Raw genomic sequence first — 24,835 nt, forward strand, 5'->3', positions numbered from 1 at the left:
GAGGCAGATACTCACCATGGAAAATTTCAGTTTGAATGGTTAAGGTTTGGCAAAGTTATAAGCAACTGAAAACAGGTTCTTATAATAATGGAAAGTGGTAGGTAGCCTTAATTACTGGCATCTCTATCAGCTCCATTTAAAATTAATTTTATCTCTGAGAGTATTCCAAATGGAAAAAAGTAAAAAAATTTCATAATTTTGAGAATATATGCCTAAAATTGTTTGAGATTTCTGGGTTTGTGTCAGGAAGGGTGTGTACTAGGCCACAGGGATTCACATTAGTATTTTGTACAGTAGTATGAACATGACAATTTTGCTTTCACATCTAAATATTTTGCTGCTTTTTTTTCCTTGAGGCCCAAATGCTCACTACATAAATTATTGCTTTTCTATCTCCACCATCAGAGAAAGACTAAAAGTGGAGAAACATATTCTCTAAATGGCAATAAAATTATACACATAATTAATAAATGGAGAGAACCTCATTTAAGCACTTTACATTTATTACTCTTGTTACCATGACTAAGAAACAGGGAAACTGTCACAAGATTTGAATTGGAGATTCTAGTCTATCTTATTTAAGTTCTTATACCAGGTCTGTTCTCAGAATATATCAACATTGAGACAGGTTCTTTACAGACTAGCTGGCTATACTAGTGGCATATTACTTACCTCACACAGGATTTCTTAGATGATTTTTTTTTAATAAAGCACTTTGAAATTGAAAGCACCATACAAGTGCTAAATGCTTGAACACTGAAATTATGAGCCCCTGTCATACAGATATGGATGATGATAATGATTTCTTAACAATCTTCCTGTCAGGTTTTGGAATCCTAGTTTCCTTCTGCATGCATTTTACAGAAGGACAAGGCACTTCCTCCTCCACTTTGAGATGCTGCTCCACCGCCATTGGTGCTTTCCCTCACCATGGAGGGCATGGATCAGCATTCATGTTGCACTCCCCATCAGTACCTTGCCCAGGCAAGCTAATGATCCAACCAGTGGACCAAATTAGGTGGTGAATCCTGGTCACTTGCCACCTGAGGCACATTGCACATATGCTAAGAAGACCCCCACCATTCCTTTACATGCAGGTGATGATTACATACAGGGCTAGCTGCTATGTAGTGTGACATTTGCAACAGGGCTCAGCTCCTGCTGTTCTCAGTTTTTGGAAAGATATCGGCTATGAATGGAATGTTGTGCCATGCATCACCGACTGGTATCTTTCCTAGCTTGTTTTTCTCTGTGTATGTCTGACAGCACTCTTCCTGGTTGCTGTTCTCTCTGCACTGAGAAAGATTGTCCTCAGCTGGAGCTACTGGAAGCTGAGCTCTTTTCAAAACTCTGGCCCCACTTTATTTAGGATCCTCAAAGGTCTTTAGGTGCCTAACTCCCATTGAAATGAACAGGATTTAGATGCTTAAATACCTTTAAGGATCTGGGCCTGAGTTCTTTTGAAAATCTAGCTCTTAAATTCTCTCTCCCCCTCTCTCTAAACCAACGTTCAAGGCTCTCCCAAGACAGTGTGAAAATTGCAATCACATGCACGTGTATTATGGAATGATGACAGTTTCCACACAGCAGATTGCATTATAAACCCTATTGTTGGCTTTTCCTCCTCCCTCATAATTTTAGATAACAGAATAGCTTGGGCCTGGATATTGCTATGCTTCCTCTGAAGAATAAGAAATGTAAAGTTTGAAGAAAAAAGGTAAAAGGCTTTGTCAGTTACAAGTGACTCAATAATGTACTCTGATTTGAAATTTTGATTTATGTTTAATTGTTTTGTTCCTCTGGCTCAAATATGGCTTATCAGCCATTCCATTTTTTTCCATAGTTAAATCTCCTTAGAAATTCATGTATAGGCTCTCTTAGAAGAAAATAGGCTGTAATAAAGCAAAGTTATTAATGATTGGTTGTTGTCTCTGTCTGTAATTGTTATTGTGTGTGTACAGCTGCTCTGCTTGTAGCTTTCTGTTAGGTCTGGAAAGAAACAGCTGTAGATTGCACTGGTTGAGCTGTGACTAAACTGAATACATTGTCCCAAACATAGCAACCAACATTGTAAAAAAACCCTGTTATTTATTATTATAGGCAGAGCTGGCACCCATGCCTATAATAAATAAGGTTCCCTGACACTTTCCATTGTAAGACCCTATTTTAAACTTCTTGTAATTTGCCAAATATTTTCTGTTGAGTCTGAAATCTTTCATGCTTACCTCAGACTGAATTGTTTTGGAAAGTTTCAGCACAAACAGTTCATCACTTTCCAATAAAATGAAATTATAGAACTACTAACTGTAGTATGTAACCCATTATTTAAATCACCTTCTGTACCAGATGTCTAGAGGATACCTAATGTGACATCAACTTTTTTAAAAGGATCCAGAGGTGATCCTAGCATCAGTACCAGACAAATTGGCTGAAACTATAGTAAAGAACAAAATTACCAAACACATAAATGAACCTGATTTGTTGGAAGATTCAATGCAGTTTTTGTAAAGGGAAATCATGCCTCACCAATATATTAGAATTCTTTGAAGGGGTTAGCAATCATGTGGACAAGGGGGATTCAGTGGATATAGTGTACTTGGAGTTTCAGAAAGCCTTTGACAAGGTCCCTCACCAAAGGCTCTTAAGCAAAGTGAGCAGTCATGCGGTAAGAGGGAAGGTCCTCTCATGGATCAGTAATTGGTTAAAAGACAGAAAACAAAGGATAGGAATAAATAGTCAGTTTTCAGAATGGAGAGAGGTAAATTACAGTGTCCCCCACATATCTGTCCTGGAACCAGTGCTATTCAATATATTCATAACTGATCTGGAAGAAAGGGTAAACAGGAAAGTGGCAAAATTTGCTGATGATACAAAATTACTCAAAATAGTTAAGTCCAAAGCAGACTGTAAGAAGTTACAAAGGGATCTCACAAAACTGCATGACTGGGCAACAAAATGACGGATGAAATTCAATGTTGATAAATGCAAAGTAATGCACATTAGAAAACATAATCTCAACTAAAGATATAAAATGATGGGGTCTAAATTAGCTTTGACCACTCAAGAAAGAGATCTTGGAATCATTGTGGATAGTTTTCTGAAAACATCCACTTAAGGTGCAGCGGCAGTCAAAAAAGCAAACAGAATGTTGGGAATCATTAAGAAAGGGATAGATAATAAGATAGAATATATCATATTGCCTCCATATAAATCCATGTACGCCCACACATTGAATCCTGCTGCATACAGTTCTGGTTGCTCCATCTTAAAAAAGATATATTAGAAAGGCAACAAAAATGATAAAGGTATGAAACAACTTTCATATGAGGAGAGATTATAAAGACTGGGACTTTTCATCTTGGAAAAGAGACAACTAAAGGAGGATATAATAGATGTATATAATCATGAATGGTGTGGAGAAAGTGAATAAAGAAGTGTTATTTACCCCAGGAGTCACCCAATGAAATTAATAGGCAGAAGGTTTAAAACAAACAAAAGGAAGTACTTCTTCACACACTGCACAGTCAACCTGTGGAACTCATTGCCAGGGGATATTGTGAAGGCCAAAAGTATAACTGGGTTAAAAAAAGAATTAGCTAAGTTCATGGAGGATAGGTCCATTGATGGCTATTAGCCAAGAAGGTCAGGGATGCAAACCCATGCTCTGGGTGTTGCTAATTTCTGACTGCCAGAAGCTAGGAGTGGATGACAGGGGGATCACTTGATAATTGCCCCATTCTGTTTATTCCCTCTGAAACACTTGGCATTAGCCACTGTCAGGAGACAGGATACTGGCTAGATGGATCAATGGGCTGACCCAGCTTGGCTGTTCTTATGTTCTTCTAACAGTTTTTTTTAATGCAATTAATTATTTGCATTACAATAGTGCCTAGAGATCCCAACCAATATCAGGGCCCCAGCGGCCGGCACGTCCCTGTGACCCTGTGGAGAGGGTCTCCACACGCTACCCCTGCCCTGAGCGCTGATTCCACAGCTCCCATTGGCCGGGAGCTGCAGGGGTAGTGCCTGCAGGCAGTGGCACGCGGAGACCCCTTGGCCCCCTGCCTAGGAGTCACTGTCACTTTCCACTGATTGCATCCAATGATGTGAGCTGTAGCTCACGAAAACTTATGCTCAAATAAATTTGTTAGTTTCTAAGGTGCCAAAGTACTCCTTTTCTTACTGCCAGAGGGGTGTGCCAGTTGCTTTTGGGAGCCACCCAAGGTAAGTGCCAACCCCCTGTCTCCCTCCTGCACCCCAACCCGCTACCCCAGCCTAGAGCCCACACCCCCTCCCACACCCAAACTCTCTCCTACAGCCTGATCCCTCACACCCTCCTGCACCCAAACTCCCTTCCAGATCCTGATCCCTCACTCCCAAACTCCCTCCCAGAGCCCGCACCCCCTGCCCCACCCCAATCCCCTGCCCCAGCCTGCTGAAAGTGAGTGAGGGTAGGGGAGAGTGAGCAATGGAGGGAGTGGGGATGGAGTGAGCAGGGCCGGAGCTTCAGAGAAGGGGCAGGACAGGGTTGGACCTTAGGGCAGGGGGCGGACAAGGGTCTTTGGGTTTGCACGATTAGACAATTGGCAACCCTACCGGGAAGGCATGTGGAAGCCCTGGCTGTGCCGGAAGAGTGCACCCAGCAGTGCAGGCAGCAGCTTGTTGGGCACCACCCAGCGCAGGAGCAGCATGACCCAAATGTCAGGCGGACCGCATCCGTGCAGGCACGGCTTATGCCTACATGGGAGCCTATTGCCTGGTCTGCCCTGGGTCCTGGAATTGCTGTCAATGGGTCTATGCCCAAAATAACACAGCAAGTCAGTGGTATGGGGTGGCCCAGGTCTCTTGATTCCCAGTGCAGCACCCTACCCATTACACCAGACTGTCTTTCACATCATATATTATGCTTCTGTGTGGGCAAGTATAAAGCATTGTTCGAGCATTTCAAGGACAAGATGTTCCAGCTGTTTTTGTCTGGTGCACACACGGCTAGAGAGAACAGAATAGCAGAAAAGTGAGCCAAGGCATGAGATCGTAAATAAAGAGAGGGGACTTAAACACAGAAAGAGACAGTGAGAGAAAGATTAGTCTGGAAGTGAAGAAAGAGAGAACAGCACATATATGCTTAGGCCCAAGTCTGCTATGTCATTGACATCAGAATGCTGAATTATTAAACTAATTATAGAAAATTGCAAGCCCATAAAAATTAATCCCACATCATTTCATATTCCCTCTTGATTTTTTTATCAACTTTTTTTTGAGTCTTATCCATTGTTCTGTTGGAGAATAGCGAGTTATGCTTCCTTTTCTATGTATAGCATTTTGGCCTTGTCCCCACTATATCAAACTGTCTGTCTGACAGTGAGGCTGTCAGTTATACTTCATCTTTTTTATGGACAGCCTTGATGAGCAATGGCCAAAGTTTTCAGACCTGGTTGTCTAAAGTTAGGTTCCTAAATGAAAGAGACCTGATTTTCCCAGGACCTGAAAGTGGTCATTAAGGAGCCTTAATATGGATTTAGAAGTCTTTCTTTATGTGCCTAGGTTTGTAAAGTTTGACCAGCACTTCTAATTTTGAACCTCAAAATGAGGCTCAATTCTGCCCTTAGACTTCATGTGTTCAGTGTTTGGATGAATTTGAGATTCCCTACATCCCTACTAATAAGGCCTTTCAGTTTAAACTGGCAATTACTGGTAAAAATAGTACTGAAACAATGACAAGGACTTATTGGCAAATGTGTGTTTGTGTCTAAGAATATAGAAATTGTCAATTTTAGCTCACAGTAATCAGCCTCATTCCACTTTGCAGTATTTCTGTTTAAGTTTAACTATCCTAGTCTGCTGCTGACAATCAGGAGAGCACAATTATGAAATAGAAGTTGAAAAAGCCAGCATGTTTGGACTTCCTCATGAAATATTCTTGGCCAAACAAACAAACAAACAAACAAACAGCTCAGTTTTTTTCAGCAAACACATACAAATGGAGAGCTGTACTAAAGCAATTAATGGCTATACTTGCAGATGTAGAGCGCTGTGAGTTAAACCAGCCTTGGAGAGCGCAGTAGGGAAAGCGCTGCAGTGTGTTCACACTGTCAGCTGCACACCCAATGGCGTGGCCACATTTGCGGCACTTGCAGCGGCATTGGGAGCGGTGCATTATGGACAGCTATCCCACAGAGCACCTCTTCCCATTCTGGCACTGTGGCTTGTGGGAACGGGGAGGAGGCGGCGCATTCTGGGTCCTGTCCCAATGCCCCGTGATGCATCGCTTCGCATCTCAGCGCTTCCGTCCACATTGGCGCCATTTTTCAATGTTTTTTGTACTGTGCTTTCTGGCTTCCCTTTTGGTCTGCGGGAATGGATCCCGAAGTGCTGAGGAATATGCTGATGGGTCTCACAAGCACGTCATGAATGGCAGTCGAGTTACTCCTTAAGCTACAAACTGACAGTGAGGAGTCCGACGATGATGTCGACTCGCATAACGCATATGACATGAGATTGCTTGTGGCATTCATGGACATGCTCCCCACAGTGGAACACTACTTTTGGGCTCAGGAAACAAGCACTGAGTGGGATCACATTGTCATGCAAGTCTGGGATGACGAACAGTGGCTGCAGAACTTTTGGATGAGAAAAGCCACTTTCATGGGACTGTGTGTTGAGCTCGTCCCCACCCTGCGGCACAGGACATGAGATTGAGAGCTGCCCTGCTGATGGAGAAGTGGGTGGCTCTTGTAATCTGGAAGCTGGCCACTCCAGACAGCTACTGATCAGTCGCTAACCAGTTTGGAGTGGGAAAGTTGACCGTTGGAATCGTGTTGATGCAAGTTTGCAGGGCCATTAATCGCATCCTGCTCAGAAGAACCGTGACTCTGGGTAACGTGCATGACATTGTGGCTGGCTTTGCACAATTGGGTTTCCCTAACTGCGGAGGGGTGATAGATAGGACGCATATTCCAATTCTGGCACCAGCCCACCAAGCCTCCGAGTACGTTAATCAGAAGGGGTATTTCTCTATGGTTCTCCAGGTGCTTGTGGATCACCATGGGTGTTTCATTGACATTAATGCAGGCTGGCCTGGAAAGGTGCATGATGCACGCATCTTTCAGAATACAGGCCTGATCAGAAACCTGCAAGTTGGGACTTTCTTCCCAGACCAGAAAATCACCGTATGGGAAGTTGAAATACCTAGTGTGATCCTTACAGACCCTGCTTACCCTTTAATGCCGTGGCTCATGAAACCCTACACAGGGAGCCTTGACAGCAGCAAGGAGCAGATCAACAACAGGTTGATTTGGTGCAGAATGACTGTGGAGTGTGCTTTTAGCCATTTAAAGGGCTGCTGGCACTGTCTGCCTGGGAAGCTGGACCTGGCCGATGACAACATCTCCATGGTTATATCCGCATGCTGTACCCTCCATAACATTTGTGAAGGGAAGGGTGAAAGATTCACTCAGGCATGGACCTCAAAAGTTCAACATCTGGAGGCTGAATTTGAACAGCCAGAGAGCAGGGCTATTAGAGGGGCCCAGCATGGCACTGCAAGGATTAGGGATGCCTTGAGGGAGCAATTTTAGGCTGAAAGCCACCAGTAATGTTTGGTGTCCTGCTTAGAAGTGAAGTGCAGTGGTTCCAATGTTAGTAGGAATCTGTGTTTGCTACACTGACTTGCAGTGCCTGTTGCTTTCCTGGGCTATGGTGTCTTTTACTTAATGCAATGATAAAGAATGTTTTCAAAGCCAAAAAATCCATTTATATAAAAGAAAATTCATTTACTGAAAAGAAACACAACTGCTTGGAAAACAGAGGGTATGTCTCCACTACAAAATTAGGTCGATCTTATAGAAGTCGATTTTTAGAAATCGATTTTATACACTTGATTGCGTATGTCCACACTAAGCCCAGTAAGTCCCTCACTACCATGGATAGCATCGACTTACGGAGTGGTCACTGTGGGTAGCTATCCCACAATCTCTGCCACCCATTGGAATTCTGGGTTAAGCTCCCAATGCCTGATGGGGCAAAAATATTGTTGTGGGTGGTTTAGGATACATGTCGTCAGTCACCCTTCCCTCCATGAAAGCAACATCAGACAATCATTTTGCACCTTTTTTCCATGCAGATGCCATACCACGGCAAGCATGGATCCCGCTCAGCTCAGCTCACCGTCACCGCTGCTGTTGTGTCCTGGGTGCTGCTGTCAGCAGACGGTGCAGTAGGACTGCTAACCATTATCATACACTGCTTCCGCTGCAACTCTGCTCTCCTGCTCTCCAGCAATGAGCTCAGGGGATCCGTTCTGGTCCTCCTGGGTGCTGTACGACAGCTAACTGTCATCATCCACCACTTCCGCTGCAACTCTGCTCTCCTGCAAATGCCATACCATGGCAAGCATGGAGCCCGCTCAGCTCACAGTCACTACTGCTGTTGTGAGCATTGTAAACACCTCGCGCATTATCCTGGAGTATACGCAGAACCGGGCTAAGAGATGCCAGCATGAGGAGGATTTTGATGAGGACATGGACACAGACATTCTGAAAGCACAGGCTGTGGCAATGGGCAATGGGCAATGTGGCTGTGGGACATCATGGTGGCAGTGGGGCTGGCTGATACAGTGGAACGCTGATTCTTGGCCCAGCAAACAAGCACAGACTGGTGGGACCATATAGTGTTGCAGGTATGGGATGATTGCCAGTGGTTGTGAAACTTTCGCATGGGTAAAGCCACTTTCCTGGAACTCTGTGAGTTGCTTTCCCCCACCATGAAGCGCAGGAATACCAAGATGAGAACTGCCCTAGCAGTTGAGAAGTGAGTGGTGATAGCTCTATGGAAGCTTGCAACGCCTGACTGCTACCAGTCAGTCGGGAATCAATTTGGCATGGGCAAGTCTACTCTGGGGGCTGCTGTGATCCAAGTAGCCAATGCAGTCATTGACGTTCTGTTATCAAGGGTAGTGACTCTGGGAAATATGCAGGTCATACTGTATGGCTTTGCTCAATTTGCTGCAGTTTCCTAACTGTGGCGGGGCGATAGACGGAATGCATATCCCCATCTTGGCACCGGACCACCTTGCCAACCAGTACATACACCGCAAGGGGTTGTTCTCAATGCTGCTGCAAGTATTGGTGGTTCACAAGGGACGTTTCATCGACATCAACATGGGATGGCTGGGAATGGTGCATGACGCTAGCATATTTAGGAACTCCAGGCTGTTCGAGCAGCTGCAAGAAGGGACTTACTTCCCAGACCAGAAAATTACCGTCAGGGATGTTGAAATGGCAATAGTTATCCTTGGGGACCCAGCCTACACCTTGCTCCCACAGCTCATGAAGCCTTACACAGGCAATCTGGACAGTAGTAAGGAGCAATTCAACTATAGGCTGAGCAAGTACAGAATGGTGGTAGAATGTGCCTTGGGATGTTTAAAAGCTCACTGGTGCTCTTTGCTGACTAGGTCAGACCTCAGCACAACCAACATTCACATTGTTATTACTGCTTGCTGTGTGCTCATAATATCTGTGAGAGTAAGGGGGAAACGTTTATGGTGGGGTGGGAGGTTGAGGCAAATCACCTGGCATCCAATTTTGAGCAGCCAGACACCAGGGCAATTAGAAGAGCACAGCAAGGTGCCCTGAGCATCAGAGAGGCTTTGAAAACCAGTTTCATGACAGTTGTGTGTGTTTCTCCTTGATGCAACTTCCCCACATCTGTACCCGCATGAAAGACCCTCTAAGCTTATTCTTATCAGCTTAGGTTAAAAACTTCCCCAAGGTACAAACTTTGCCTTATCCTTGAACAGTATGCTGCTACCACCAGCATTTTAAACAAAGAACAGGGAAAGAGACCACTTGGAGACATCTTCCCCCAAAATATCCCCCCAAGCCCTGCACACCCCCTTTCCTGGGGAGGCTTGAGAAGAATATCCTAACCAATTTGTTACAAAATAATCAAGGACTCAAACCCCTGGATCTTGGAACAATGGAAAAATCAGGTTCTTAAAAGAAGGATTTTATTAAAAAAAAAAGAAAGGTAAATCATCTCTGTAAAATCAGGATGGAAAATACTTTACAGAGTATTCAGATTCAAAACACAGAGGATCCCCCTCTGGGCAAAACCTTAAAGTTACAGAAAAAAGAGGAATAAACCTCCCTCTTAACACAGGGAAAATTCACATAAAACAAAAGATAAACTAATCCGCCTTGCTTGGCTTACCTATACTGGTTGCAAAATTGGAGATTTGCATTAGGATGGGTTGGAGAAGATGGATTTCTGTCTGACTTCTCTCAGTCCCAAGAGAGAACAACCATATAAACAAAGAGCACAAAAAAAAGCCTTCCTTCCCCCAAGATTTGAAAGTATCTTGTCCGCTTATTGGTCCTTTGGGTCAGGTGCCAGGCAGGTTAGCTGAGCTTCTTAACCCTTCACAGATAACAGGATGTTGCCTCTGGCAAGGAGGGATTTTATAGCACTGTATACAGAAAGATGGTTACCCTTCCCTTTATATTTATGACAGCCCCCTTTGTTGATTTTAATTCCCACCCTCCTCCCTTTGAAATAAAGTAACTATTGTTTTGAAACCATGCATTCTTTCTTTATGAATTAAAAAAAAATGAGATAGCAGACAAGGTAGCCCGGGTGGGGTGGGGGAGGAGGGAAGGACTAGGCCACATTGTTTATTGTAGCCACACTAAAAATCAAACTGTTTGAATGACAGCCTTCTGTTGCTTGGGCCATCCTCTGGAGTGGAGTGGTAACAACCTATTTCAATCCATTTATTATCATTTACATCTTTACATCTTTTGTTACAATAGTTTCCAGGACTCGAGTGTTTTTGTTTAGGCTATTTGTATAATAGTCTCCACATGTGACACTTAAATTCTAGCAGTTATAACTCAGGGGCACCTGGCATTGGCCACTGTCGGAAGACAGGATACTGGGCTAAATGGACCTTTGGTCTGACCCAGTTGGGCCGTTCTTATGCTCTTCATTAAGATGACTGAAATTAATTAACATGTCAGAATGCCCATGTTTCAGTCTATATGCCAGCCGTCTCAAAGGCCCTATTTACTAAAAATGAGCTGTACTTCACATCCAGTCAAAAATAGCTTCATTCCTTGACCCCCCTGTATAAAGGTTGGCAACATTTGCTGAAAACACACCTTTTTAGGGTATCTCTTGGGTAAGATTTAATTGGTTATGGTGACTCACTGAGGCAGGAAACTCATTACCTCATCTGGTTATAAAAAAGAAGTGGATTTTTGAGGGAGAAAGGATCTAGGATGTGGGCTGAGTAATCCAGATGGAGGAAATTTAGGGGCAGCTAATTGTGGGGAGAAGATTTGAGCTGGTCTTTGTTACCTTATTCTTGTTTGTTTGTTTCTTAATGAAACCAGATTCCACAAACACAATTTGGTTATTGCTAGACAAGGAAAGCAATTGTCCCATTCTTCTGCATTGGGTGTTGAATGTAGCTTTTCTGTCCACGCCATTGACCAAACTCTCTTCAATCGTGGTTGAGAGAAAGCCAGGGGGAACTGAACGTTGACATTGCTTCATTTCTGGTGGAAACACGTCCAACAAAAGGCATCAGTGAAAGATTTACAAGTGAAAGCAATATTTTGAAACCAGAAGGGCTAGACACTATACTTTTTAAATGAAAGTTAGATTGCAAAGCATACAGTAATATCTGTGAAAGATATTCAGAATTTGCACATTTCCATTGCCCTACTTATTGCTAGCACTTTCCATTTATCTTCAAGTAGAGAAATTTCTTCCAGAGGTAAAGCAGAAATTGAAGTGGCTTGCATGAATCCTCTCTTACAGAAGAAGCTCAGTAATGAAACATTTATACACCACCAGTGCAACTGTTACAGAATAAAAAATGGAAGGGACTATTCAGATTACAATTTGGTATCAGGATTGGCATTAATTGGCAATATTGCTGGCAGTCTCAAAGGGAGGGCAAGAACTGAAAAGGCACAGAGATTTATTCATCCATAAAAATGATTCTTCCAGGTCAGGACTGATGCACGTTGACAATACAGCAAGGGACTGTAATTGTTTTATGCACAGAGGGTTTCATTTGCCAGAGCGGTCAGACCAGCACCTTTCTTAGGTACCAAACCAACTTTCAAAACAAAATTTAAAAGTTGCTTTTTGCAAAAGTGGACCTTTGCATACATGTGCTCTATTAAAGTGTAAGAAACCAATTCTATGCTACAGAAGAAAAATTTGACAAAACGTCACCTAACTGTAAAAGGGCAGCACTTTGAAAATTACAGTGCTATAAATATGCTGCAATAAGTGTTATAGACAACAGACCTTTGGAGTTTGGCCCATAAAAGCTAGAGCTTAGGTTAGCAGCCTGTCACGCCAAAACTCTCTGATACACCCCTCTCATTTCCCTTCTTGACTTTTGTAACCTTTTCCTTTCCTTTTTTGACACCAACCTAGTCCTGCTCTGGTCCATTCAAAACACTGCTGATAAGTTCATTTTCTTTGCCTGTCATTTTTACCATGTCACTCCCTTCTTTGAGTCTCTTCACTGAGCCTCCACTCTCTTCAACACAATGAATAAAACCTGATCCTTACTGTTAAGGCCCATCACAACTTGCCCCCTCCCTGCTTATCGGCTTGTGTATCTTCTTATGTTGTTCCTTTCACCCCTTCTACTCCATCTATGATGCCAGCCTCCACTTGCTGTTTTTCCACTTCTCCCAAAAGCAGCCATGCTTTCTTCAGTTGTGTCCCTCATGTCTGGCACACACACCCCAAACTTGTCTGTAAATCCAGTACCCAGCCTTCCTTCAAATCCCTCCTCTAGCCCCACTTCTATTGTGAGCATTTGCCAACCAATAACAGCTAGGTAGATTGTCAATAAAAACTTGGTATATATCTTATTTGTTTATTTATTTGTATCCTAATTATATATTTTTTAGATTTAGCAGATGTGAAACCACCTAACTATTCACATGTTCTTATTAGTGTTTTCTTTGTTCTCCAGCTGGTTCACTGCACCCACTTCTTGAATCTTGTCTTTCATAATTGGCAAGCTCTTTGTGGCAAGAACCATCTTTTACTTCGTCTCTGAGCAGTGTCTAGCCTAGTGGGGCTCTGATTCTCATTAGGAACACTTCGCCCTACAGTAATACAAATCAATGCTAGTAATATAATAATCACCTATGTCTTTCTGCTGAGTAGGGTGAGCACTGCTGTAAAATACATTACTCTAAGATGCTTTGCCATTATATGGAAGGCTCAAACCAGAAGCTAAATTCCAACACTTTCTTGATTATTTTTATTGTTTTGGCCATTGCATTCATTCCAAAGGGTATATTTTGGCTTCCACCCAGCTACCTATGGGGTCTGTATTGTAGAAAATCTAAATAATAAACATAGAGTATCATTGTAGTGATCTAGATGCTTTTGAGAGAAAATAGGTGAGTTCTTCCTTCACTCTGGTTCTGTCCCCCAACCTGGATACTTTGTGCCATTCCAGTACCTGGAAAACTAGCTGAACAGTGTACCTGGGAATCTTCGTGGTGTCAGAGAATGCCTTGGTGGTGAACAGTCTGCACTGCAGTCCAGCTCTATGTCACCATCCTTTCTCACCCCACGATTGGAGATGTGGCTGGGAAATAGTGGACATAGCTGAAGCACCTTGCCAAGGTTCCTTCCCCACTCTGAACTCTAGGGTACAGATGTGGTGACGTGCATGAAAGATTCCCCTAAGCTTATTCTTACCAGTTTAGGTTAAAAAATTCCCCAAGGTATAAGCTTTGCCTTGTCCTTGAACAGATTTCTGCCACCACCAAGCGTTTTAAACAAAGACCAGAGAAAGGGACCACTTGGAGACTTCTTCCCCCAAAATACCCCCCCAAGCCCTACACCCCCTTTCCTGGGGAAGGCTTGCTAAGAATCCTCACCGATTGGTATAGGTGAACACAGACCCAAACCCTTGGATCTTAAGAACAATGAAAAATCAATCAGGTTCTTAAAAGAAGAATTTTAATTAAAGAAAAGGTAAAAGAATCACCTCTGTAAAATCAGGATGGTAAATACCTTACAGGGTAATCAGATTCAAAACAGAGAATCCCTCTAGACAAAACCTTGAGTTACAAAAAGACACAAAAACAGGAATACACATTCCCTCCTTATTCCACAGCTTATTTTACAAGCCATTAAACAAAAGAAAATCTAACACATTTTCTAGTTAGATTACTTACTAACTTTACAGGAGTTGTAAGCTTGCATTCCTGATCTGTTCCTGGCAAAAGCATCACACAGCCAGACCAAACCCTTTGTTCCCCCCCCTCCAGATTTGAAAGAATCTTGTCCCCTCATTGGCCATTCTGGGCCAGGTGCCAGTGGGGTTACCTTAGCTTCTTAACCCTTTACAGGTGAATGGATTTTGCCTCTGGCCAGGAGGGATTTTATAGCACTGTATACACACTGTATACCCTTTCCTTTATATTTATGACACACCTCTATGTTTCAGCTATTACTGGCTGCCATGATTGCTCCTGGATGCTATGGGCAGCTAGGCATATCTTACAACTGTCTTGGGGCTGCTCTAATTTATAGCAAGAACTGTATCAGTTCTTGTCAGTCCTACAAACCAAGGGCTATAAAGGAGTCAGCATACAGTCACCTTCATGGAGTGTAAATCACAACTGGAGTCTGGGTTTTTATACAAACCAAAAGATATGATGTTTACTGGCTTCTCTCTTTAGAAATGACTTTCTAAGCTGAAGGCAAAACACAGTTTTTATGGGTAGAGTCATAAGAGAGCAACGGAACGCTAGCAATTTAATGTAATCCATTCCCAGCTCTGCATTCTAGAACAGCGGGTTTCAAACCGTGGGTTGCGACCCAGAACTGGGTCGCGGAATGGAAGGGACTGGGTTGTGGCAGCTCTGGTCAGCACCGCCGACCGGGCCATTAAAAGTCGGTTAGTGGTGATGCCCAGCTAAGGCAGGCTAGTCCCGACCTGTTCCGACACCGCGCTGTGTCCCGGAAGCGGCCAGCAGCAGGTCTGGCTCCTAAGTGCGGGAGGGGGGACGAGCACTGGCCTCGCACTCCCATTAACCAGGAACTAGCCAATGGGAACTGTGGAGGGGGGTAGTGCCTGCAGGCGAGAGCCGCACAGAGCTGCTTGCATGCCTCCACCTAGGAGCAGGACCTGCTGCTGGCTGCTTCTGAGGTGCAGTGCGGTCCAGGGTGCCAGGACAGTAGGGAAGCCTGCCTTTGAACCCCGGCTATGCTGCTGATTGGAAGCTGCCGGAGGTAAGTCCGTGCCCCAATCCCCTACCCCAACCCTGAGCCCCATCCCAACCCTGAGTCCCCTCCTGCACACCAAACCCCTCATCCCCAGTCTCACCCCAGAGCCTGCACCCACAGCCCAGACCCCCTCCTGTACCCTAACCCCCTGCCACAGCCCTGACCCCCCCCACCCAGAGCCCCTCATTCCCAGCCCCACCCCGCAGCCCTCACCCCAAACCTCTGCCTCAGCCCTGAGCCCCTCCCACACCCCAAACCTCTCATCCCCAGCTCTGTTGGGTCACGGGCATCAACAATTTTCTTCAACTGGGTAGCCAGAAAAAAAAGTTTGAAAACCACTGTTCTAAATGTCCACACCTGAAAATATACCAAACAGCATCCTGGGGTGACACTGCAGTTCTAGACTGTGTTTAACTGTGATTCTAATGGGAGATGTATTTCTGTTAAAAATACATTGTTGAGGTATAATGCTTATTGTCTCTTCATCGTCTTGGATGCATTTTCTTAGGGCCTGTTCTGCAAACTCCATTTGTTAAGCATCCAGAGTTTTAGCTCTATTCAAATCTCAGTAGCTCAAGGTAGGTTTAAGCTTTGGGGGACTTGAAGCAGGAGAGGAAAAGGAGCTTGGGATCAAGACTTTTAAAGTATTGATTTTTTTCTTTGTTGATTAGCTAATCTGACAATGCATGAAGTCCAGGATAATACTGAAAAAATGGCTCAACTCATCTCACCACCTGTAGTATTTGAGGGAAAGGATGGGTCTTATGGTAAAGTACAGGATTGGGAATCAGGAATTCCTAACTTCATAATCTACTTACTGTGTGAGTTTGGGCTCTGCTCAAGTTTCCTACTGTAATAAGTTTCTGCTCAATATATACTATTTGTTGAGAGCCTCCAATGGTAGATGGTACAGGAATGCTAAATATGGCTCCAGTGCTTAATTCATAACTGATGTAGCAAACCCAGAGGTGCCAGGCTATGAACTGCCAAGCCTAGAGGCGCCGTGGCAAAAATTGAGCACTGTATGGCTCTGATCTTGCAATTGGACCTATGTGGTGGGTTTCTGAGCCTATGCAGATCCCTGTTGAAATAAATGCAACTCTGAATGGGCACAGGAGTCCACCTATGATGATCTGATCATAGAATTGGATCCATATTGTTATTATAGATGGTTTAGTATAGAAATGTATACTTTATAAACAGAAAGAAAATATATTTAAAAAATTGACAAAAGACCTGGTACTTAGGCACCAAAAGATGCAGATAGGAATCTAGTGGGATTTTCAAAAGTGCCTAGATGCCTAACTCCTGGGAATTAAACAGTTTAGGTGCTTTTGAAAATCCCACTAAGCACCTATACGCAGCACCTTTAGGCATCAGACCTTTAAAAATCTGGCCCAAAGTTTCTTAAAGTTAGTGAATGTTACATGCATGATGAGCACCATAGTGTACTTTGCCATAAAATTGCTATCAGCAACTTCTTAAATGGTATTGAATTGGCATTCCAATCACAACAAACTGTTGGTGGCTAATTTGATCGTTTTAAAGGGCAACAATCCACCTGAAAAATCATATTTCCATGGGAATTATTTGTACATATTATTGCTACAAGTCATACTTACTACTCTGAAATTAAAGAATTTCTTTTCTCTATTATTTTGTCTGTTTGCTTTGTACGTAGTGAATTTCAGGGTTCTAGCTGAAAGTGGGTGCCCTTGCAAGATGCTGCAAGGAAGTGTGAGGCCCCATTTCTGCAGGACACTGGCGCAGCTCCAGCGCAGGAGTCTGCAGGTGGCCCCAGTATCAACAAGGCTGAAACCCAAGGGGCAGTATGCAGTCCTGTGCACGGAGATGGCTAAAAAAATGGTACAGGGATTGATTGGGACCCAGACCTCTCACCTCCACACAAATAATTAATGCAATAACGATACTAGGAGACCTGTAGGAACGGGCCTGAGAATGTTTGAGTCTCGCCAAAAAGGCCCTTCAACCGCGAGGGATTTTGAAAGGATTTAAAATAAACCCTAGAACGCTAACTTTCCATCAGAAAGGTTTCAGAGTAGCAGCCGTGTTAGTCTGTATTCGCAAAAAGAAAAGGAGTCCCCGTGGCACCTTAGAGACTCACAAATTGATTAGAGCATAAGCTTTCGTGAGCTACAGCTCACTTCATCGGATGCATTTGGTGGAAAAAACAGAGGGGAGATTGATATACACACACAGAGAACATGAAACAATGGGTTTATCATACACTCTGTAAGGAGAGTGATCACTTAAGAAATTGTACTTGGACCGTTTATAAATAGGCTACTTGACAGCGTCCCTTCGATAAGATCCCAGCCCGGGTTCACAAATGAGCCCCAGGGGCGGCACGATGGTTTGAAAGGACTTGCTGTCTTCAGATACGTTGCATCCCGCGCGGAGGTGCAAGGAGACGGACCTTCTGGCTCTCCCGCCCCTCTTTCCTCCTTCTTTAACTGGCTCTTCGCCCTCCTCGCTCCCTCCTTTCCCCCTCTCCTCTCTGCCCCCCCTTACCTGCCGCTCACGTTGGGCTCTGGGCCCGGGAATCAGCCTCGCAGGGCCCACCCACCGCCGTCCTTACCATTGGCTCCGCGGGCTGCCCGTCTCCCCCTTCCCCTGGCCCGGAGGCAGGTTCGCGGGAGCGGCGGCAGGCTCGGCGCGTCTCCGGCTGCCCGGGAGCGGAGCTCAGCTCGGTCCTACGCGCCAGCGGCGGGGGGCCGGGACTCCCCGGGTGTCTCAGCCAAAGCGCCATGTAGCCGCTGCTGCCCCGGACGGCGCGCGGTGCCCCGGGGGCGGCTGCTTCCCGGCGGGGTTGAGCTGGTTCCCCCCGGCGGCGGCTCCTGGTTGCCCGCGGCGATGGGGGAGAAAGTTTCCGCCGCTCCCGAGCGGCTGCGGGGCGGCGGCGGGATCGTCTCGTCCTGCTCCGGCTCCTCAACTCTGTCGGAAGAGGGGGACGCCGGCTTGGCCCGGGACCGCCCCGGCGGCTGCTCGGACGCGGGGCGGCGGGCGGCGGCGGCGGCGGCGGCTCCCCGCGGGGCGGAGCGGGAGGAAGCCGGGCGGTGGCCGCCCAGCGAGGAGGCGGCGAGCCCAGGTGGGGGGCAGCAGCTTCGGCCGGAGAGCGACGCCTCGCTGGAGGAACAGGAGGAGGAGGTGCGGTTCGGCCGGGGAAGGGGCCCGGCCAGGTGCAGGGGTTGGGGGCCGTGGCTGGCTCCTGAGCCGGGCGTGGGGGGGGCGGCGGGGGGCGGGGGGCAGCGGGCGGGGTGTCGCCCTGAGGTGAAAAGCGCCCTCTGCTCCTGCGGGGATTTCCCGGCAGGATCCCGGGTGCTGCGCGGCATCCCTGGGTGAGTTGGCAGCAGAGATGCGGGAGCAGTTTGTATAGCGGGGGTGCTGAGCGCCTTTGAACCAAACTGTAAAAACCCTGTGTATGATGGAAACCCCTTGGGGGAGGCGCGTGTGTGTGTGCGCAGCATGTTTTGATGGATGCCGGGCGTTGAACTTGCTTCTCTGCTCCTGTCTTCCTCTGAAAGGAGAGCTGGGGCTGAGACAGGACAGGGCTTCACTAGCAAACCTTTCCTTAGCACGTTGTCCACAGGGTTCCTTCCACAGTTCACTTGTTCCACGTGGGATTCTCGTTTGCTCCTTTTTGCGAAATGTTTGTTTTTTAAAAAGGGAAAAACTTCCTGATTCTCTTTCTCCCGCCCCCCCCCCCCCAACAATCCAATACGATCTTTTCCTCTTATAACGCTGCTATTAAATGAACTCCTCAATGTCAACTGGAAATTATGGGTTAGCCCTTAAATGACACTAATCTGCCTGGAAGAGCTAATGCCATATCTTTGTGGATTATGTTGTGGCTTTGTGAAGACAGATCTGTTGCATGATATATGTATACACATGGGGTTTTTAAAAATTGATTTGTAGCCTACTTTCTAATTATTTTAAAGGCATTTGGACTGTTTTCATGGTAGGGATTATACCTCTATGGTGTAATTGTATAGTTTTTAAATGTATTGGCATGCTCTGGTTCCATAAAACTTCATAATACCTAGTTTGGAATCATATGGTTTTATATGCTGTCACGGGGCGATCTGTGTTCTCTCTCAGCCTGGTGGCTCACAAACTTCTTTTGTTAAGAATTTGTCCACAACATCCTGATGCAAGTTACCTTCTCTCTGACAGGTTTCAGAGTAACAGCCGTGTTAGTCTGTATTTGCAAAAAGAAAAGGAGGACTTGTGGCACCTTAGAGACTAACAAATTTATTTGAGCATAAGCTTTCGTGAGCTACAGCTCGCCTCTCTGACTTCATCCTACATCTTCCTGTGGCTATGGCTGGGATTGACAGGGGAGGCTAAGGGTTTATCTTCGCTGCCATGTTAGCTTGAGTTAGCTATGCTCAGGTTCACTCCTGTTGAGGTAGCCTAACTCACAAGAGCATAAGACTGGTCCGATCAACAGTCCATCAGACCCAGTATCCTGTCTTCCGACAGTGGCTTGTTCCAGATGCCTGAGAGGGAAAGAACAGAACAATTGTCAAGTGATCCATCCCCTGTTGTCCAGTTCCAGCTTCTGGCAGATGGAGGTTCAGGGTATTTGTGCACTACAATTAGACACTCGCAGCTGGCCTGTGCTAGCTGACTTGGGCTGAGAGGCTGTTGAATTAAGTGTAGATGTTTGGGCTTGGGCTGGAGCCCACGCTCTAGGACCCTGCGAGGTGAGAGAGTCCCAGAGCTTGGGCTGAAACCTGAGTCCTGAACCTCTGTGCTGCTATTAAAAAGCCCCATAGCTCAAGCCCTGCGATCCCGATCCCGAGCCAGCTGAACAGGCCAACCGCAGGCCAACCGTGTCTAACTGCAGTGTAGAAATATCCCAGAGCATAGCCTCAAGTCCCTGGACCCTGACCATCTTGACCAATAGCCACTGTGGACCTATTCTCCATGAACATACCTAGTTCTTTTTTGAACCCTGTTATACTTTTGGCCTTCACAGCATCCTCTGACTGAAGTTAGAGCAGGCACACTGTGAAATAACATTTGAGCTGCAGAGTAGCTGAGTCCCCACTGCATTACTAGCTGAGGTATGAGCAGTACTTGAACTTCAACCCATAACCCCTAAGGAGCTCAGGTTTAATCCACTACTTAACTCAAGTTAGAGATTTTTTGTGTGGTTGAGAATTGGTTAAGGGCAACACTCCAGTTAAAATCTTCAGCTAATACTGTTTGGCACTGTTAATACAATGTTAGCAAGCCCTAAGAGAATTAGGCACAAAACTTCCATTGAAATTCAGTGGAAAATGCGTGACTGCCCTTCTGGAAACTCCGGTCTTACCTAAATAATACTAGGGAAGATAAACAAAGTGGAGCAATAGCCACAGAGAACATGTTTGAACACCCACTCCCTCTGTATTAAAGCCAATTCATCCGCAGGCTATTTTCTTTTTTGCATGTGTAAGATTTTATCTCCTCTGGCTGCTAGCAGCCATGTAGCACTGTTCATGCCAGGTCGCTTTGCTGTTTGGTTCTGCTCTCCTTTTGCATTTGCTAACCCATGTAGTCAGCAGAATCGCTGATTTGAAAAGCCCAACAGGAAAAAGCCATTAGGGCTGCCAAAGAAGCCAAGAAGGCTAAGCAGGTAACCAAGAATTCTACACCCTCTACAACAAAGGGTCCCCCAAAGGCTGCACCTAATGGTTGAATTTCAAAGTGAAGAAACACTTAAAGCGGCGTGTTAAGACTTCATTTTCTATGTAGGGACCCACAAGTGGAGAATACAGGGGAGTTCTGAAACAAACTTGCATGCTTGCTTGAAGCTTTTCAAAAAGCTGGATGTTCATTACAGCTTGCATAGTTGGGGAAGTCATGCTGGTTGGTCTTGTCCCATTAGTTTTATTTTTGTTACTTTTAAATACAGTCAAAGTTTGAAAAGCTTACTGGACTTCCTTCCGGTTAGGAGGAGAAGGATGCCAATGAGGTGCAGAAGTAGTGCCTTTTTTTTTTTTTTTTTTTTTTTTTTTTTTTTTTTGTTGAAAGTCAGTCAGATGTTTGTTTAATGCAACCAACTAGTGTTTGACAAGTTAGTGCTTTCCACCAACGCAAGAAGCAGAAACTTTCACTGGCTTCATTATCTTTTGTTTAGGTGTAGCCTTTGTGGGAGCCTTAGTTGTAGAGGGTGTCGACTTCTTGGTTGCCTGCTTAGCCTTCTTGGCTTCTTTGGCAGCCCTAATGGCTTGTTCCTGCTGGGCCTTTCGCACTTAAGGCTTCTGATTTCTCTTGGCCATTATTTCAGCCAAAGATGCACCAGTGATAGCCCTCTGGAACTTGACTGCACGGTGTGTGCGCTTCTTTTGTATTGGTAGGAAGGTTAGATTTCTTCTCTCTTCCTCCTCCTCAAACTAAGCTTCAGGGAAAGGAAGTACTTGAGCAGCAGGAGAGGTAGGATAGCTGTCAGCAGTCCCAAGAAGACAGTGCTGCCTCAGTTCACACTTTTGTAAAGTTATCTTTATAACCATAACTTGAACTTTAATTTTTTTTAAAGAACTTTTAAATTCTGTTGTATCTAGTGATTTATATTCCCTGCTGCTTGTGAGTAGAACTGGGTCAATAACTGATTTTTGGTAGCTTGGCAGTTATGTGCCAAAATAAAAAATTGTGTTCAGTTGACCCCAAACTGTAAAATTGCAAAAAATTGCAGCAAATCAAAGTTGACTTAAAAATACATTTCAGATTTAAATGAAACATTCATTAGTTTTGGGGCATTTTTAAAAAAAAAAAAAAAGCAAAGGAAATGAAAGGCTAAAATAGCTGGAAGAGGAGATGGTGCCGCTCTCCTTATAACTTTTAGCCCAGTGGTTAGGAGGCTTTCTTGGGCTGTAGGCAACCTGGGTTGAATTCCCCATCTGCCCAATGTGGAGCAAGGGTTTGGACTTGAGTTTCCAGTGTTTCAGGTGAATACCCTAACTAGTGGGCTACAGAATGTTCTCTCAAACCCTCTTGAAACTGTTCAATGACATATGAATAATTAAGTAGCAATTGGAGCAGGGACTTGAACTTAAGTTTTTCCCTTCTCAGGTGAGTGCCCAAACTACCAAGCTGCCCAGTAACCTGGGTTGGGTGTGTCTCAGGCTGTCCTACTGAATCTGTTCCACATTGTTTAAAACTCTTGAATAGTCATTGGGCCAGAGAGAGGGAGAACGATTCCATAGCTTCTGTGGGGTTGAAGGGAAAGGAATGAATGGCAAAGAGGCAGTGCTTGCCCCATTTTCTTTTTCACCATGCCTCTCCATCTCCTTGTGCACCAGCTCTTCTCTCTGCCAGAAAGTGGCTTGCAGCAGGGGATCATAGTTAATAAATTTAACAAAAACTATAAATACAAATGGTACCAAACATCAGTGATGAGTGTATCATTTTGTTTCTGAATACTTGTCTATCTTTCAACAAGAAAGAAGCCATGTAGTTTATAGGCGAATCAATTCTCAGACTTTGACTGAACTGCTGGAGGTTGAGTTTACAAATAATGTGAGATCATCATTGAATTTGAAGCTAATTACTATTGATTCTACTATGAGTTCCTGAATCACCTGGATAACTGGAACACTTCTGCTTGTCAGAGTGCTGTAGCAGCCTTCCAGCAGGAGTGCACTACTTCACAGTAAGAATAGCTGTTTATTATAATTTGGCTAAAATGGTTAAAAAAGCTTCCGAAAAAGCCACCTTCTCCCAAATATGCAAACCCAGTCCTTGCGACCATGATAAATTGAGAAAATTGGTAAATTACCTTTATAAAGTAAAAAAAAGTATTTGTAACTGAGACTTGGTATTCAGATATCAGTCTGATTTGAGTTCTATTTTCAAGGTTATTAAAACCCCCAAATGACTGGTTTTCTACTGAAAACTTAAACTGACTTCTTAGAGTTGCTTTTGCTCAATTAAATATATTCTTAGGAAACGGCTTGCCGCACCCCCTCCCTCCCCCAGTTGGCATGATTCCTGTATCTTAAGTCCCTTGTTCTGTGTAATTAAGGACACAGAAGAAAAACTACTGTACTAAGAAACAGCTCTATCTGCTGCTACTGCTTACTGTTCACCTGAAGACCCACTCCTCTGTTCATTAATCCACATGCTCTATACTATAGCATTTGACTTAGGCCATGTTTACACTAAAAAGTTCAGTGGACTCAGCTATGTTGCTGAGGGGTGTGAAAAATCTACACCCTGGAGCAGTGTAATGAAGCAGAACTAACCCCTGGTGTTGACAGTGCTAAGTTGATGGAAGAATTCTTCCAATGACCTAGCTAGCACCTCTCAGGGAGGTGGATTAACTACAGCTATGGGAGAATCCCTCCCGTCACGCTAATGAATGCCTACACTGAAGCGTTGCAGCTGTGTTGCTGTAGTGGTTTATGTGTAGACATAGCCTCAATTTTCCCAGGAGGGGAAGAGAAGCTGTGGGGAGGAGACATGAATCTTAATTGGATACTTTTTTTGCGCAGGTGCAGAGGGCAGGGCAACTCAGCTAGAAAAACCCAGAAACTTCCAGAACAGGGTGTGGTAGTTAGTAGATATATTCATTAGTTGTTCTGAGGCTGTACAGGAAGCTTTCATTGTGAGCAACCGAACTGCCAGGTCATACCTTAGTTATCCTCTGAGACCTGTGGCACCTTAGAGACTAACAAATTTATTAGAGCATAAGCTTTCATGAGCTACAGCTCACTTCATCGGATGCATTTGGTGGAAAACAGCATCCGATGAAGTGAGCTGTAGCTCACGAAAGCTTATGCTCTAATAAATTTGTTAGTCTCTAAGGTGCCACCGGTACTCCTTTTCTTTTTGCGAATACAGACTAACACGGCTGCTACTCTGAAACCTCTGAGACCTGAGTCAGTCAGTCAGCCAGGGGATTGGGGAAAGGTTATAAATAGAAGAGTTAAAAATTGCCCTGTATAGATTGACACAGGCCCAAACATTGTGTTTGCTTTGAGGGCTTGGTCCCAGTCCCTTTACCACTTTGGATACAGGTGAGTTCTGTTTCAGCTTTATTTACAAGGGAAACCTTCCATTAGAGTGATATTTGGTCCACCACATTGTGTTTTATGGAACTGCCCGTGGAATTTGTTTTTTTATTAGCGCTCTGCTCTAAACTGGGATTCTGCTTTAGAGAGAATGGGGTTGTACTTTGTGAATTCTTGCGTGACTTAGCCAGGCTTATGAGGAGATGATACCCTGCAGAGTGAGAATCTTATAAATATCCGGGATCCCAGCCTCTGTACCACTGTGGATACAGGCTGAAAACATCTGTTTCACCAGCAACTGAGAGGAACCGTCAGCTATTAATTCCAGAGCTGAGTGGCTGCTAGTTGTGGTGCTCCCCAGACTATTTGCAGGCAGGGTTCTGAAGTGTTTGAAAGGACCAAGGGACTGTCATTTCTCTGCTCCAAAGAGCCCAGGTGATACACACTATATAATATAGTTACCTCTAAAGTCTCAGAAATCATTTCTGAGGAAAGATCAGAGGGAAATGTGTTTTGATGTGTGTGCTAATGTA

At 44.7% G+C, this 24,835-nt stretch overlaps 1 protein-coding gene and 1 long non-coding RNA gene across 6 annotated transcripts in view; one reads left to right on the forward strand and one right to left on the reverse strand.

Moving 5' to 3' along the window:
* Window positions 1-1,270: 1,270 nt before the first annotated feature.
* On the reverse strand, window positions 1,271-21,923 carry LOC122460138. Its single transcript, XR_006281235.1, has 4 exons — window positions 21,408-21,923; window positions 19,463-19,467; window positions 7,209-7,218; window positions 1,271-1,281 (listed from the first exon to the last, which is right to left on the reverse strand). It is a non-coding gene; the product is annotated as an uncharacterized LOC122460138 (long non-coding RNA).
* Window positions 17,575-24,835, forward strand: part of MAST4 (microtubule associated serine/threonine kinase family member 4) — a 467,048-nt gene continuing 459,787 nt past the window's right edge. For 3 of the 5 annotated variants that reach the window (XM_038401943.2, XM_043514212.1, XM_038401944.2), the window contains exon 1: window positions 17,575-18,447. In XM_038401943.2, the coding sequence (XP_038257871.1) occupies window positions 18,154-18,447 (294 nt within the window). In that variant the 5' untranslated portion in view covers window positions 17,575-18,153. The remainder of the gene's footprint in view (window positions 18,448-24,835) is intronic. The other 2 variants (XM_043514211.1, XM_038401942.2) reach the window with 2 other exon arrangements.

This window comes from Dermochelys coriacea, chromosome 5, assembly GCF_009764565.3.
Source record: "Dermochelys coriacea isolate rDerCor1 chromosome 5, rDerCor1.pri.v4, whole genome shotgun sequence".
NCBI classification, from domain to species: domain Eukaryota; kingdom Metazoa; phylum Chordata; order Testudines; family Dermochelyidae; genus Dermochelys; species Dermochelys coriacea.